This window comes from Parasteatoda tepidariorum, chromosome 2 (genome assembly GCF_982258835.1).
Source record: "Parasteatoda tepidariorum strain Cologne lab strain chromosome 2, Ptep-v5.0, whole genome shotgun sequence".
Classification (NCBI taxonomy): domain Eukaryota; kingdom Metazoa; phylum Arthropoda; class Arachnida; order Araneae; family Theridiidae; genus Parasteatoda; species Parasteatoda tepidariorum.
Genome location: NC_141756.1, coordinates 25,054,556 through 25,067,428, shown reverse-complemented (window position 1 = coordinate 25,067,428; position 12,873 = coordinate 25,054,556). Strand labels below are relative to the sequence as shown.

The following is a 12,873-nucleotide window of genomic DNA, read 5'->3' as shown; positions in this document are numbered from 1 at the left end:
ATTTTTCCAAAATGTACTATTCTCGTACAAACTTGTAACGTTTATTTTTATAGGCGGGTAAAAAACCTAATAAAACTTTTATGAAATCCTACATATTTATTCGAACAAAATGGATAGATAAATTCTCATAAAGACTGTATTAAAATACACTCAATAGTACATCATCAATTGTCATCATTAATTTTTTTTCTTTTTTAAAAAGTACAAAATATATTTTTGGTGTCAGATATTTTTCCGATATTGTAAATTCGATATTGTAAATCCGATATTGTATAAAATAAATGAATATCGGCCAAATAAGAGTCTAAGTTATTTTGCTGCTAGAGTAGTGGCAAGTCACCGAAAAGACAATGAATTATAGTGATAAATTTAAATTATATTATTGTGCTGGCATAAATGTTTTTAAGTTTTGTGCACGATTTCGTAGTTTTTACTGAATACTGATTCCTTGATAATTTATGATTTTGTTTGTACCAAAGGAAGAAAGGGTTATTCAGTTATAAAGTAGGATAACTGACGAGGCATTTAAAATTGAGATTCCATCTCCGTGATTCCCAGACATAAGGACGCATTTCATGATTAAATTAATTGTTCTCACTCTCGACATCCAACAAGGAGTGCAGAACTCTGAGTTCAATTCATATTAAATTGTTGAATAGATTTCTGTCGTAATTGTTGGATATATTATTATATGCAGCCGTTCCCATTTATATAAAGTGTCAAAATTAATGCAACATTTGCATGTTATCTGGATGTTATTATATGAATTTCCCTTTGCCTAAAACTTCCTAAGGATTTTTTTGAACTTATGTCGAAATCCATGCATGAACTTCTTCACTTCTAGAACATCATAAAGTATTTAGAAGGATCCCTTATCACTATTGTGACAAAAAATAGAATTGAAATATATTCTTTAGATTGGTACATTACGAATTTTGGTAAGACAACTAAGAATTAGTAGTGGTAAAAAGTTTTATTGCTGATACGAATATTTAATGGTTAAAAAACTCCACTTCGTCTTCTTTAGAAAAATTATGGACCATATTTCATGAGGTGACTTGTCACATTTTATCAATTCTGTTTATACTCTTATTCTTTTTTTCCATTTTTAAAAATTTTTTTTTTTGGTTTAAAACATGCATAGTTTCTAATACCGTTTAATTATTATTAGTTTCTTTTTTCTTGTAATTTTCGTAATTACAAGAGAAAATAAAATAAAAATAATTAAACGGTAGTAGCGTAAAATTTTGTTTAAATTAATTTAAACCGAATTTAATTAATTTAAACCGATGTTTAGCCCAACGTAGCTGCCATGAATCCAATAGCATGAAATTCGATGAAAATGTGCTCTTCCGATTTCGAACAAGAATAAAATAGATTAAATCTCAAACAGGCTTATAATCTACGGCATTACAGACAGTTAAACTGCTGTTTGTAGAAAATGCAACACCATGAAAGAATCATCAGAATCAAATGAAATTTAATGCAGAAACGACTTGTACTGATACAAATAAATGATGAAATTTTCAAAACAAAAGAAACAAATTAAGCGTCCGAAATCAGCATTTGGTGCAGCCACCACGCGCTGCAATAAGTGCTGCTATACGACGTGGCATGGAGTCAAACAGATGTTGAATATCTGCTTGAGGAAGAGAATTCCATATCGCTTGTATGCGCAACCAAAGTTCGTCTTTGGAAACTGCAGGACGCGGATCACGAGTGAGACGCCAACCAACCATATCCCACACGTGCTCAATAGGCGACATATCCGGCGAATAAGCAGGCCAAGGAAGAAGTTGCATGCGTTGTGCTGAACAGAAGTCTCTAACAGTCCGCGCAACATGTGGGCGTGCATTATCCTGCTGAAAGATAGCTCCAGGGATGCCTTGAAGGAAAGGAACGACTTCGGGCTGTAGCACTTCACGGACGTATCTGTTGCTATTGAGATTACCCTCAATTCGTATCAAATTGGATCGTCCATGATACGAAATCGCACCCCAGACCATAACTCCGGGTGTTCGACCACTATGTCGTTCAATAATACACTCAGGAAGGCAGCGTTGACCGGCATAACGTCTAACACGAACACGGCCATCATGGGTCCACAAATTGAAGCGTGATTCATCTGAAAAGACAACTTGGTGCCAATCAGCTCGCCAGTCTCTGTGCTCAAGAGCCCACTGCCGACGCAGCCGTCGATGATCCGCCGTGAGGGGAATCCTGTATAATGGCACCCTTGCACGCAATCCACGGCGCAGCAGACGACGACGAATTGACGAAGCCGACAATTGTACACCTGTAGCAGTAGACCAATGTGCTGCCAGCTGCCTGGGGGAAGCTGTGCGATCATTCACCGCCATGCGGAGCAGGTGTCGATCATCGCGCTCTGACGTCACCTTCTGTCGTCCAGTGCCTGTTTTTCGAGTTGTTCGGTGCTCGTCGGTCCACTGCTTCCAAACTCGCATCACTGTGGAACTGTTCCGCTGCATACGAGCTGCTATTGCGCGATAGGAAAATCCTCCTTCTCGAAGGCCGATTATCCTCCCTCGTTCAAACTCCGTAAGTTGCTTGAATTTCTTACTCTTCCGTCGTGGAGGCATACTCAGGTCTCACTAAACGTTTGCCACTAACAAATAATCATAGACTATTTTCAACGTCCCGCTACAGCACTTTATTTATACGCTTTCAGCATCAATTCAGAGGGCGCTGCGCGCGCCACGCACGCGCGATGGCTCTGAAACTTTATTAATTTGCATAATATCCTATAATTGACATTTGCTGCGAATTTCATTTGATTCTGATGATTCCTTCATGGTGTTGCATTTTCTACAAACAGCAGTTTATATCCGAAAGATAGTTCTGATGAAACAGTTCTTAGTTTTTTAATATTATAATACTTTTGACCAGATAATCCGGCAGATTTAAATTTACTGATAATGCTAGCAATGCTGACCACATTGCCACAATCACGAAATTGGAAAGCCTTAACATCCAATCTCCCCGTCCATAACGTGATGCTGCGGGAATGCTTTATTAATTTTACTAATTGTACTATTACGTTTTAGGCATATTTTTATCTTAAATTAATTACAATTTCAAGCATCAGAAAGTTATGTGTTTGTAGAGAAAGAAATAATAACAAAAAAACAATCAACTTCACGTTCCAACATTCTAACTTACGAGGAAAAACTTAGCTTCGAACTTAACGAAACTTAGCTTAACTAGCTTAAGTAAGCTTAACTGTGTTGACTTAACATGTCATTTTGCTTATCAACGATCAGCTGGCTCTGATGTCCTACGTAGGTCACATGTGTGGGCATCCATGATCTTCTTCTTTCTGCAGTGCAAGTACCTGAGTACATCAAGAGTGGTCCACAAAAACACAAGAATGACAAAATTTAAGTGCTGAACCTAAAATCACAGGGGTAGGAATTTTTTTTTTTGGCTCCTCAAAACCAGGGCTAAAGAGAATAGAAGGGCTAGTTCACTCCGCCCTTAGAACTGAAGCTACGATTTCCCTCCTCATTACGTCACTGTGTCCTCAGATCTCGGAAGATCGAACGCAAAGATATTATGATAACTTTGCATCTTTCTCTTTGTAAAAATAAGTTAGACTTTTTCTGGTTATTAGCTTTCAAACTTTACGTAATTAACACATTATTTCCATTCATAAACATAGTTGAAAAAAACTTTCTTGGCCAGTATATTAAAAAAATACCATTTTTAACTTACAAAATATTTTACTAGTTGGCGAAAATGACACTATAAATACTTTATTTTAAAAAGTTCAGTTTTAACTTTAATTATTAAGAAAAATGAAAGTATAATAAGTTAGACTTTTTCTGGTTATTAGCTTTCAAACTTTACGTAATTAACACATTATTTCCATTCATAAACATAGTTTAAAAAAACTTTCTTGGTCAGTATATTAAAAAAATACCATTTTTAACTTATAAAAATATTTTACTAGTTGGCAAAAATGACACTATAAATACTTTATTTTAAAAAGTTCAGTTTTAACTTTAATTATTAAGAAAAATGAAAGTATATATCGACACTTTTTTATCTACATATTCTTTTATAACAATAAGTTGAGTTAAATTTAGAATCCCCGATTTTAAAATATGCCGTTAATAGTAATTTGTTCATACCTTATCATTAGGAAACATCAACGTTAAACGATAATTACTGAAACAAAATAATAATTTAGGTTCATAATGACATTAGAAATTTTACAATTGTTTATAGATATTTAAATTTGCGATGGTATAATTTAAAGATATTTAAATTTAAGAGAGTATAATTTTTAAAAAAAATCATAAATATTAAGAATAACTACATTAAAAAATATGTTATGAAATTAGGAGAATTCCAACTATATACTATATATTTTATTTATACTTTTTACTTACATTTTAATTTTCTTTGACATTATCCATTTTTTTCACCTGCCTTTCTTTTTGAAGTAACGAGGCGATTTCTATTTAGATAATGAATTTTTATAAAAGTTCTTAACGACAGAATAAACGTATTGCTGTTTTATATTAACTGTGTCATTTCGGAATCCATTCTTTACGTAGTTGCTCATTTACTTTAGGGAACACGCGGAAAATTATATTTTTTCCTTTTCAAGTTGCAATCGCACAAACTGGCATTTCGATAATAATTTTAAATTCTTGTAAATTCGCTACAAAAACTGAGGAAAGTCATTATAGAAAATAAAAAATGTCTTAGAATATGTCGCAAAAGGAAATGCTCCAATATTAGTTAGAGCTAGTAAGGCCGAAAGCTCCGTTCTTGAAGTAAAAGTGCGAGCTTTGCGCCAAAGTGACGTCACTAGAGAAAATCAGAGGATTGGCGCGGCGAGAGCTACTTCAAAGGAGTGAACCAGCTCTTCTATTCTCTTTAGCCCTGCCTCAAAATAATCTATAATTAATTAAAACGTATTTGGTTAAAATTAGTTTAGATTTATGCAACATTAGACAGCGAAATCGAGCATAATAGTGCAGATGCTCTGCAAAGAAACTCGTCCCAAGGAGAACTTTATCCATTAAAGGCGGAATGTGCACTCCCTAGATTTTTCACTTTTTTTTATCTTTCTTATAGTCTAAAACCATTACTACAATCACCTTTTTTTTATTAATTTCAATTCTATTCAAATAGCATGGGCGGAGAAAAAGTGCTTATGAAAAGATAACTTACTTAATGTGTAAAGTTTGGTGAATGTCAATGAAGGACATTTTCCATGCACGTACGTGACGTCACACTTGTATGTGCCTTCGTCAGAGACATTCAATGACCTCAGATGAAGTTCGGCATTCGAGTTGTTGTGAAGAATGAAATGGGCTCTTCCCGCGAAAGAGTTCATGGGTTTCGAATGAGTGTCGCTATATAGATATACTCTGCGCCACTCATCCCCGATGTGTTTGGTCCATGTGATGACGTATATCTTTCCACACCCATGAGTATCCACCTCACAGGGTAGTACCACAGATTCACCAACTTTTCCGGACACCACATGCTCTCGACCTGCAATAGAAACCTTGTATTACATACTGCACATAACTTGTACTTTTATGTATTAAAAATACAATATTTAACCAGTTCAGGACCAGCTAAAGGAGAAAGAAGTGGTTCCGCGGACTCACCTTGATTAAAAAAATAGGTGTTTTTGAGGTTGTTATGAGGTGGACAGGTGTAAAAACTACACCTGAGGTACAAAGAAGTTATGTTTTAGATCAAAAATAACCTCATTAGTAAACCTCAATTTAAACCTCATTAACATCGCACAAAATCAACCTCATATATAATTCATAAATAATTTTAGTATAGATCGGGTGACATTATTCACACCTCAAATATACGTATTCGCCTGCAGTGCAGAAAAAATAATCCGTAAACCTTAAAAACAACATCCCTTAGTTGGTTGCTCTAAAGTAGAGTTCCATCAACCTCAAAACAACCTCAAATAGGAATAAAAACTTCATACTTCATACAGTGGGAATAAAAACTTCATTACAGTGGGAATAAAAGCTTCATTTCAGTGGGAATAAAAACTTCATTACAGTGGGAATAAAAACTTCATACACCTTAATTATATAGATTGGGAGGTTGATCTTTTAAGGTTGTTTTTGAAATCATCCTTGACACCTCAAAATACCCTTAAAAAATACCTTACATTTTTGTAATGGCACCTACTCCGAGTCTATACTCTTGGAACACGTGATCTTGGAGAATTGTATGCACTAAAGAGTACTTACCAATACGAGGTGTAATGATTAAATATGTAATTGTGATTGCTCTATGTGATTATAAACATCTGGAGTCAGAAAGGCTCGTCTCATTTATGATACCGTGGGCCGTAAAAAGAGAATCGCGTGATTACGTCAATTTGATTATGGACCTGACTGGGTTAAGAGTTTGTAGTAATAAATAATAGTTTTGTAATACCAGTAGAAAAATTTCCATAGTTTATAAGAAATCTTTTTTATTTCTTAACGATAAACAGTAATGATTAACAGATTATTGTATCTAAAATAATTATCATTTAATCAAAAGATACAAATATGTTTTTTCGCATTTACACAGAAATAATTTTTCTAAATTCCTTTTGGAATAAAAGTTAAACCTAAATATTTTGTTCGGTTACCGTTGCATATGTATAACAAATAATACATGCAGCAGTACCGTCACTAAGGGTGCCGGTACTTTTGACCGTAAAATCCATTTTTACCGGAGCATGTAACGAAGCAAAAAATCTGATATACCGTAATTTTTGCTGTATTTATTACCGTAAAATCACTGAATCACTCTAATTAAAAAATAATGTTGTATGAAGTGCGGTATTATATTTTACGGTAGAAATGGATTTTACGGATGATGCACCCAACGTGCGGGTTCTTTACACCGTAATTGGATCCGGAATTCTTTGCAGTGCAGTTTGCCTACTGCAGACGTTATTTGTTAGGCTTATAGCATAGGTACATTAAAAAGTGATGTCGGCAATCTGCAAGAAGCCGAATTTACGAATGCTGATTTTGAAAATTTATTATTTTCGAAATTAATCTGTAGGTTTAATTATTTTTTTAAATAGCTAGTTTTTTTTTTAATTACTGACCACAATGAACACGCTGAAACCACAATGTTTCCCTTTATTACCTTCAACTCATGAAGAGTTTAAAATATCCTGAACTCCACAATTTATGACCCAGGATTATTAGACAATGATAATCTTATATTCTAACACAAAAAAAATCTAGTATTTCCCATCTTTTATGTTTGATAAAACAATCAGATAAACTAATTATATCACATTCCACTGTTCATTTGATAAAATACAACCTATGACCATTGCCCACTATCTAACACAAAACCCAGTTCTATTATCAGGTTAAATTTCTTTTTTAATGTTTTGAAACCATGCTATTTGTAAATGTTTAAAGCTATGCTATTTGTTAAAAACTCTACAGTTTAATATTCATGTTTTTTTTAAACCAAACCGTAAAGTTCGTTCTTTATCGTAAAGGGTACGGTAAATAGGTTGAAAAGACTGATGTCGGTTATTTTAGCGCAATTTTAGAGTAAAGAAGGTACAAAATATATTTGGCTACTAACATATTAAAGGTAATCTCATAAAATCTATATTTTGACAAACAAAATTAAAATACACTAAAAGTGCTAACTTTATGACGTGGACAGTTTAAAAAATGTCAAGGATTCATACATTTTGCCAATAAGAAGATTTTTGAATTTAAACAAATATAATGTATAATCATTACTCCTCCTACTTTATTATTTTTCATCCTAACCTTAAAGCTAATAATTCACTAATTATTAGCTTTCAAGCCTTTTCTTCCGTTCAGCTCTTAAAATAGTTATTCTGGGTATTCTTATCTTGCAGACTGTACTTCAATTAAGAATTTAATTTGTATCGAAGAACATAAATATTGTGCCTGTCGCTAACTAAACGTTAATACTAACGCAGCGAAACTATTTGATATATAATTTACTGATAATTAGCGAAATTAGTAAGGATCAAGTTTACTGCTACTCATTAGTCTTTCTAAATAGCTTAACGACCATTAATGATTTGAAAGGGATCGATAAATCGATTTTTAAGATACGTTGACAGAAGATATATAACCATATTCAATTTACATGTAATTTACTAACTAATTTCATCGAGTTTACCTGAATTAGTTAAAAATCGAAAAACGTAATTTAATAAAGTTCTTTTGAAAATGAATTGAAATTAAAGAAACAGTTTCTATTTCGTTTTAATTTAATCGCTTTTGTATCTGTTAGATTGAAATCTTGCAATCAAAATTTCGACTAGCTGGGGTTCAAATTTTTTTTTCGGGCGCTACGTGTTTTATGATAATACGTTTCATATGTAAGTTTTTTTTATGTTTTTGACAAAAGCTCAATATAATCAATTTAAATTTTGACCTAGAGTAAGCTAGAGTATTAGACTCTAAATTGGAGTTTTGTGTTGGAAGACTAATGTGTACAATGTTGCCGGACCCGACCACAGCAAGCAGAATTTAAATCAATTCTCTTTTTGCTAATTGTAATTTATCTTCAATAAAAAAGTTTGACAGAATTCTTGTTTGCAAGAGCTCTAAAACGTTTACCAAGAATTCTATGCCTCATCCCATGACAATTTCAACATTATTCCTAATACTTAATACTTTTAATACTTAATACTTTTTTTTCTTCCTTTGCCAATTGAAAACTTCATTACTATCTGACATGATAAACAAGCAGACACAAAAACAAAATAAAGAAATAATAATATAGGATAAAAGCTTTAAAAACATAAAAGTTTTTCTAATAAATGAGAAAAAAGAAAAAAGTTATTTAAAAATTATAAATATTACAACTATTATTTATTTATTACTAATTATCAACAATATGAAATTCAATGTATTCTTCATAAATGAATATAATTTGTATGAATTCTTATGAATAGTTAGTGATTTGAATGCAGGCATTAAAATTAATAATATGAAATCCAGGATTTTAAACTTGTTTTATCGGCAGTAGATTTCTAATCTTTATCAGTTTATAAGCACTCCCTTCCTAAAGCTAAAACTTCAAAATACTCGATAATATCTAGACGACCAACTATACGATTTCGACAAAATTAAATCTGTATTCTCTCGCCAAACACTCAATGTCCTCTAAGCATAATATTTGTTCAATGCAACGGACAACACACTTAAATGTAAAACTATTCCTCTATATCTAAGTATTGCTTTTGAAAGGCCATAAAGCTGGATTTTGACCCAAACGAATTGTGCAACCGTATAAACCTTAGTTTGAATAATATTCCGATGATGAATATCAGTTACGGTCACAGTTTTCGCGTCTATTTATTAATCCATCCTAACCCATCTCATCGAGATCTGATAACACCCCGGCACTATTTCCTGTTATTGAGGCTCAGTCAATTACTTGGCGGAGTATTGGCGATAATTTATGCTCATCTGGAAGGATTTGCATTTTATGAATTACTTTTCAGCGAGTTATAGTATCAAATGAACCATCTCTTGATGGATTATGCGTTCCAAGGATTTAGTCTTAAAGATAAGTTGTTCGCAGAAATGTGGAAGTTTCTCAAACTTTAAGGATTTAAGTGACGTCATTGCTTAAGAACTTTGTGTTTGAGAATATATAACACGTCTTGAGAACTGAACGTATCTAAAATTCACGAAACATTTCCTGAAAAGGATATAAATCCAGGTGTTTGTTTCTAGTGAACCCTAAAGTACCAGGTTTTCATTAGTTATTCCATCTTCTTACTAAAGAGCTTAGTGGATGAGAGTATTAAGTGACAGATTTGAAAAAAAATTATATTATCGTGTCATATTTTAGTCTTATGTAAGAATAAATTATTAAACTATTTTTGGAAGATTTAAAGTTTCTCAAATCTCAGTGGAAGAAGGCTTCAAGAGCATTCAGCAACGACGCTTGATGTGTAATCTTAGAAAAACTGTCCTTTGGTCTCAAATTATCCCCCCAGTCACCATATGGGGTAAGGATTGAGTTTTCGCCTCCCAATGTGGGGAATCTGGTTCGAATTTCAGCGGTGGTTGCTTGATACGAATTCTGCTCCCAGATCACACCGACCACAGTCGTCAGCACTGTGGTCGGTGTCTTTCATGGTAGATGGATCATGAGTAAGAATCCCTTGGCAGTTAGGCTAACCATGGGTGATTTCCGCGGTTTTCCTTCTCATGTAACGCTAATGCGGGTTACTACCATCAAAAAGTCATCCACGAACGCTAGTTTGCCCCAATGCTTGATCCAGGAATTCTCTTGCCTTCTGTTAAGGATTCAAATTTGAAAAGCTTAAAAGTTGAACAGTTGTAGTAGTAAATTCAGAATTGGGTCTAATGTTCATCATCGGTTATAAAATTAAATAAAATAAGAAGAAACAATGGCAAGGCATAATATTTATTTGCTATTGTCAGCGAATTAACGTTAAAGCTAACTTACTTTAATTCACTAATATGTCAAAAGCTTTTAAAATATCATAAAATGTCTTCAAATATCAAGGAATAATAATGTAATATAAAACCTATAAGGTATATCATGGAGTATGCCATTTTTAATTCTTATGATATAAACAATACTTTAACACTAAAGGGTACATTTTTGTAACATTTTGGACATTTAACTACTTGCCTAAAAAGGTATTTTCAGGCTGATTTCCCTAAAAGTTACACAATCATTATACATCAATTGATCATTTATTGACTGATGGCCAATAATAAGAATAGTTGTAAAGGTAAATGAAATGTTCATTAGCAAATAGAGGGCGAAAACAATTCAGCCGCTCTCTGTACAAATCGATTAACACCAATTCTTGAAATATCTTATGTTTAAATGGTCGAATTCTTGGATTGGTCATAGCTTTTCATAATTAGAATAATTTCCTCAAATAATAAAGAGGAGCATCAAAAATTTTTAAAAAAAACTTATAATGTAAGAGGATTTTTGAGAAAGAATATAAATTTTTTATCGCATTTTCTACTTTTTGACTTATTGAGTAAATCAATGTGTTTGCACTGAACAAGTCAATTGATTGGATATATTAGAGGTCAACTATATCTAGATTAGCCTGATCCGAAGAATACATCAATTTGAAACACACTGTGAAGTGTAACTGTATTATAGTTAGATAAAAACTATACATTTTGTCCGTCATAAATAACTGATAATCTAATATAATTTTCATCTGTTCTTAGAAATTTAAAGTTATGTCCTCAAGCTGAGAATTTTTCTTCTGAATACTCAAAACGCTTCATATCTCTAAATTAGATCTAACATAATCTAACACATATGATCTAACATGATCTAACACATTGCAAAACATTTAGACTAAGTTCAATACTTACATAGAATATATTTCTACATTTTAATTGTTAACAATAAAAAACATCTTCCGTAAAATTCACCATCAAATAGTAGAATGTAGCCCAACCAGTACAGTGCACAGTGCACAAAAAAGGAGCACCTACATTAATTTTGATTCAGTGATAGGAATTTCATTACTATGACTGATTCCAAGCGAAGATAATTCATCACAAAAATTATTTTTAGTAAGTATTTAGTATTTTTTATTAGTTTATTCAATAATATTTTAAAAATTTTGAGAATATACATATTTTTACATAATTGTAATGAATGTAAGTACAATGGCAAAAAAAGTTTGAGCAAAGACATTTTTTACGATTTCTTAACTCAGAAACTATTCAACCGATGACACTCAAGTTTCGTATTTTGCCATATCCAATTACATTATTTAAAAAAGATGTAAATATTTGTATAACTTATAGTTAAATTTTTTTGTATGACTATTATTAAATAAAATAACAAAAAACAATAAATAATAATGAAAAATTAATTTATGGTCTGGAATTGAACTCCGAGGAGTAAATTTTATAATTGTGTGCAAAAATTTTTATATTCAGTAAGAAAAAAAAATCTTGAGGTGCAGTTTTGCTCGTAAAAAGTAAAATTAACAAGAAATATCGCTTCGACCACTTTCCTAACTGAACTATTAAGAACATATTTTAAAGATTACAATAACCCCAATTATTGTGAGGGTCAAAAGTTCGAATCGCCAAAAAAAAAGTATATTTATTCAAATAAAGTACATTTTTGTGTTGATTTCGTAACTAAAATATCGTCTTTTATAATTAATTAACTCCTTTGAGATCAAGCCCTCTGATAAAATTGAATCTTGGTACGTAATAATCCTCTCATTAGCTTAAACTTTATACAGGATGTTATTTTTTTCTAACCACGATTTGAGATATTTTATGGCAGGAATTTGTAGGACATCAGAAAATCGTTGATGATTTGCAAAGTCAACTTGAGAAAAAGTGAGGAAAAAATATAAAAGTGCGTATGACTACTGCTTTCTGTTCAAGGAACAAGAAAAAATCTTTATGTTGACTGAAATAAGTAGAAAACAATGTTTTCTGCATCACGTCAAATCATTCAAACTGAAAAATTTTTTCCATAATTATTTTGCTGGTTTTATTCGAAAATTTACCTATGTAAATGCTTCAAATGTTGAATATTATCTGTAAAAGATTTTGTACACCAAATGGCGCAATGCGAATTTAATTTTCAGTATTAGTTTTTGATTTTAGAATTCTTTATCTCTTTTATTTATTTATTATTATTTTTTTATTTCTGAGACAGGGGTATAAGGTTATGCTTACAAAAATCCCATCGAGGAACAAAAATATAATGATATTAAAATTTTCTGAAAGTTATCAATTTGTGAATCCACGTTTATACTTTTATAGAATTAATGGAAAGTTATCTAATGTCTTTACATATCTCCAAGGAATACTA

At 32.0% G+C, this 12,873-nt stretch overlaps 1 protein-coding gene across 1 annotated transcript in view; it reads right to left on the bottom strand.

The window, feature by feature from the left end:
• LOC107447604 (hemicentin-2-like) overlaps nt 1–12,873 on the bottom strand; it is a 410,317-nt gene that overhangs the window by 204,621 nt on the left and 192,823 nt on the right. Inside the window, exon 2 of the mRNA XM_071177281.2 lies at nt 5,203–5,529. Coding sequence (XP_071033382.1) covers nt 5,203–5,529 — 327 coding nt within the window. The remainder of the gene's footprint in view (nt 1–5,202; nt 5,530–12,873) is intronic.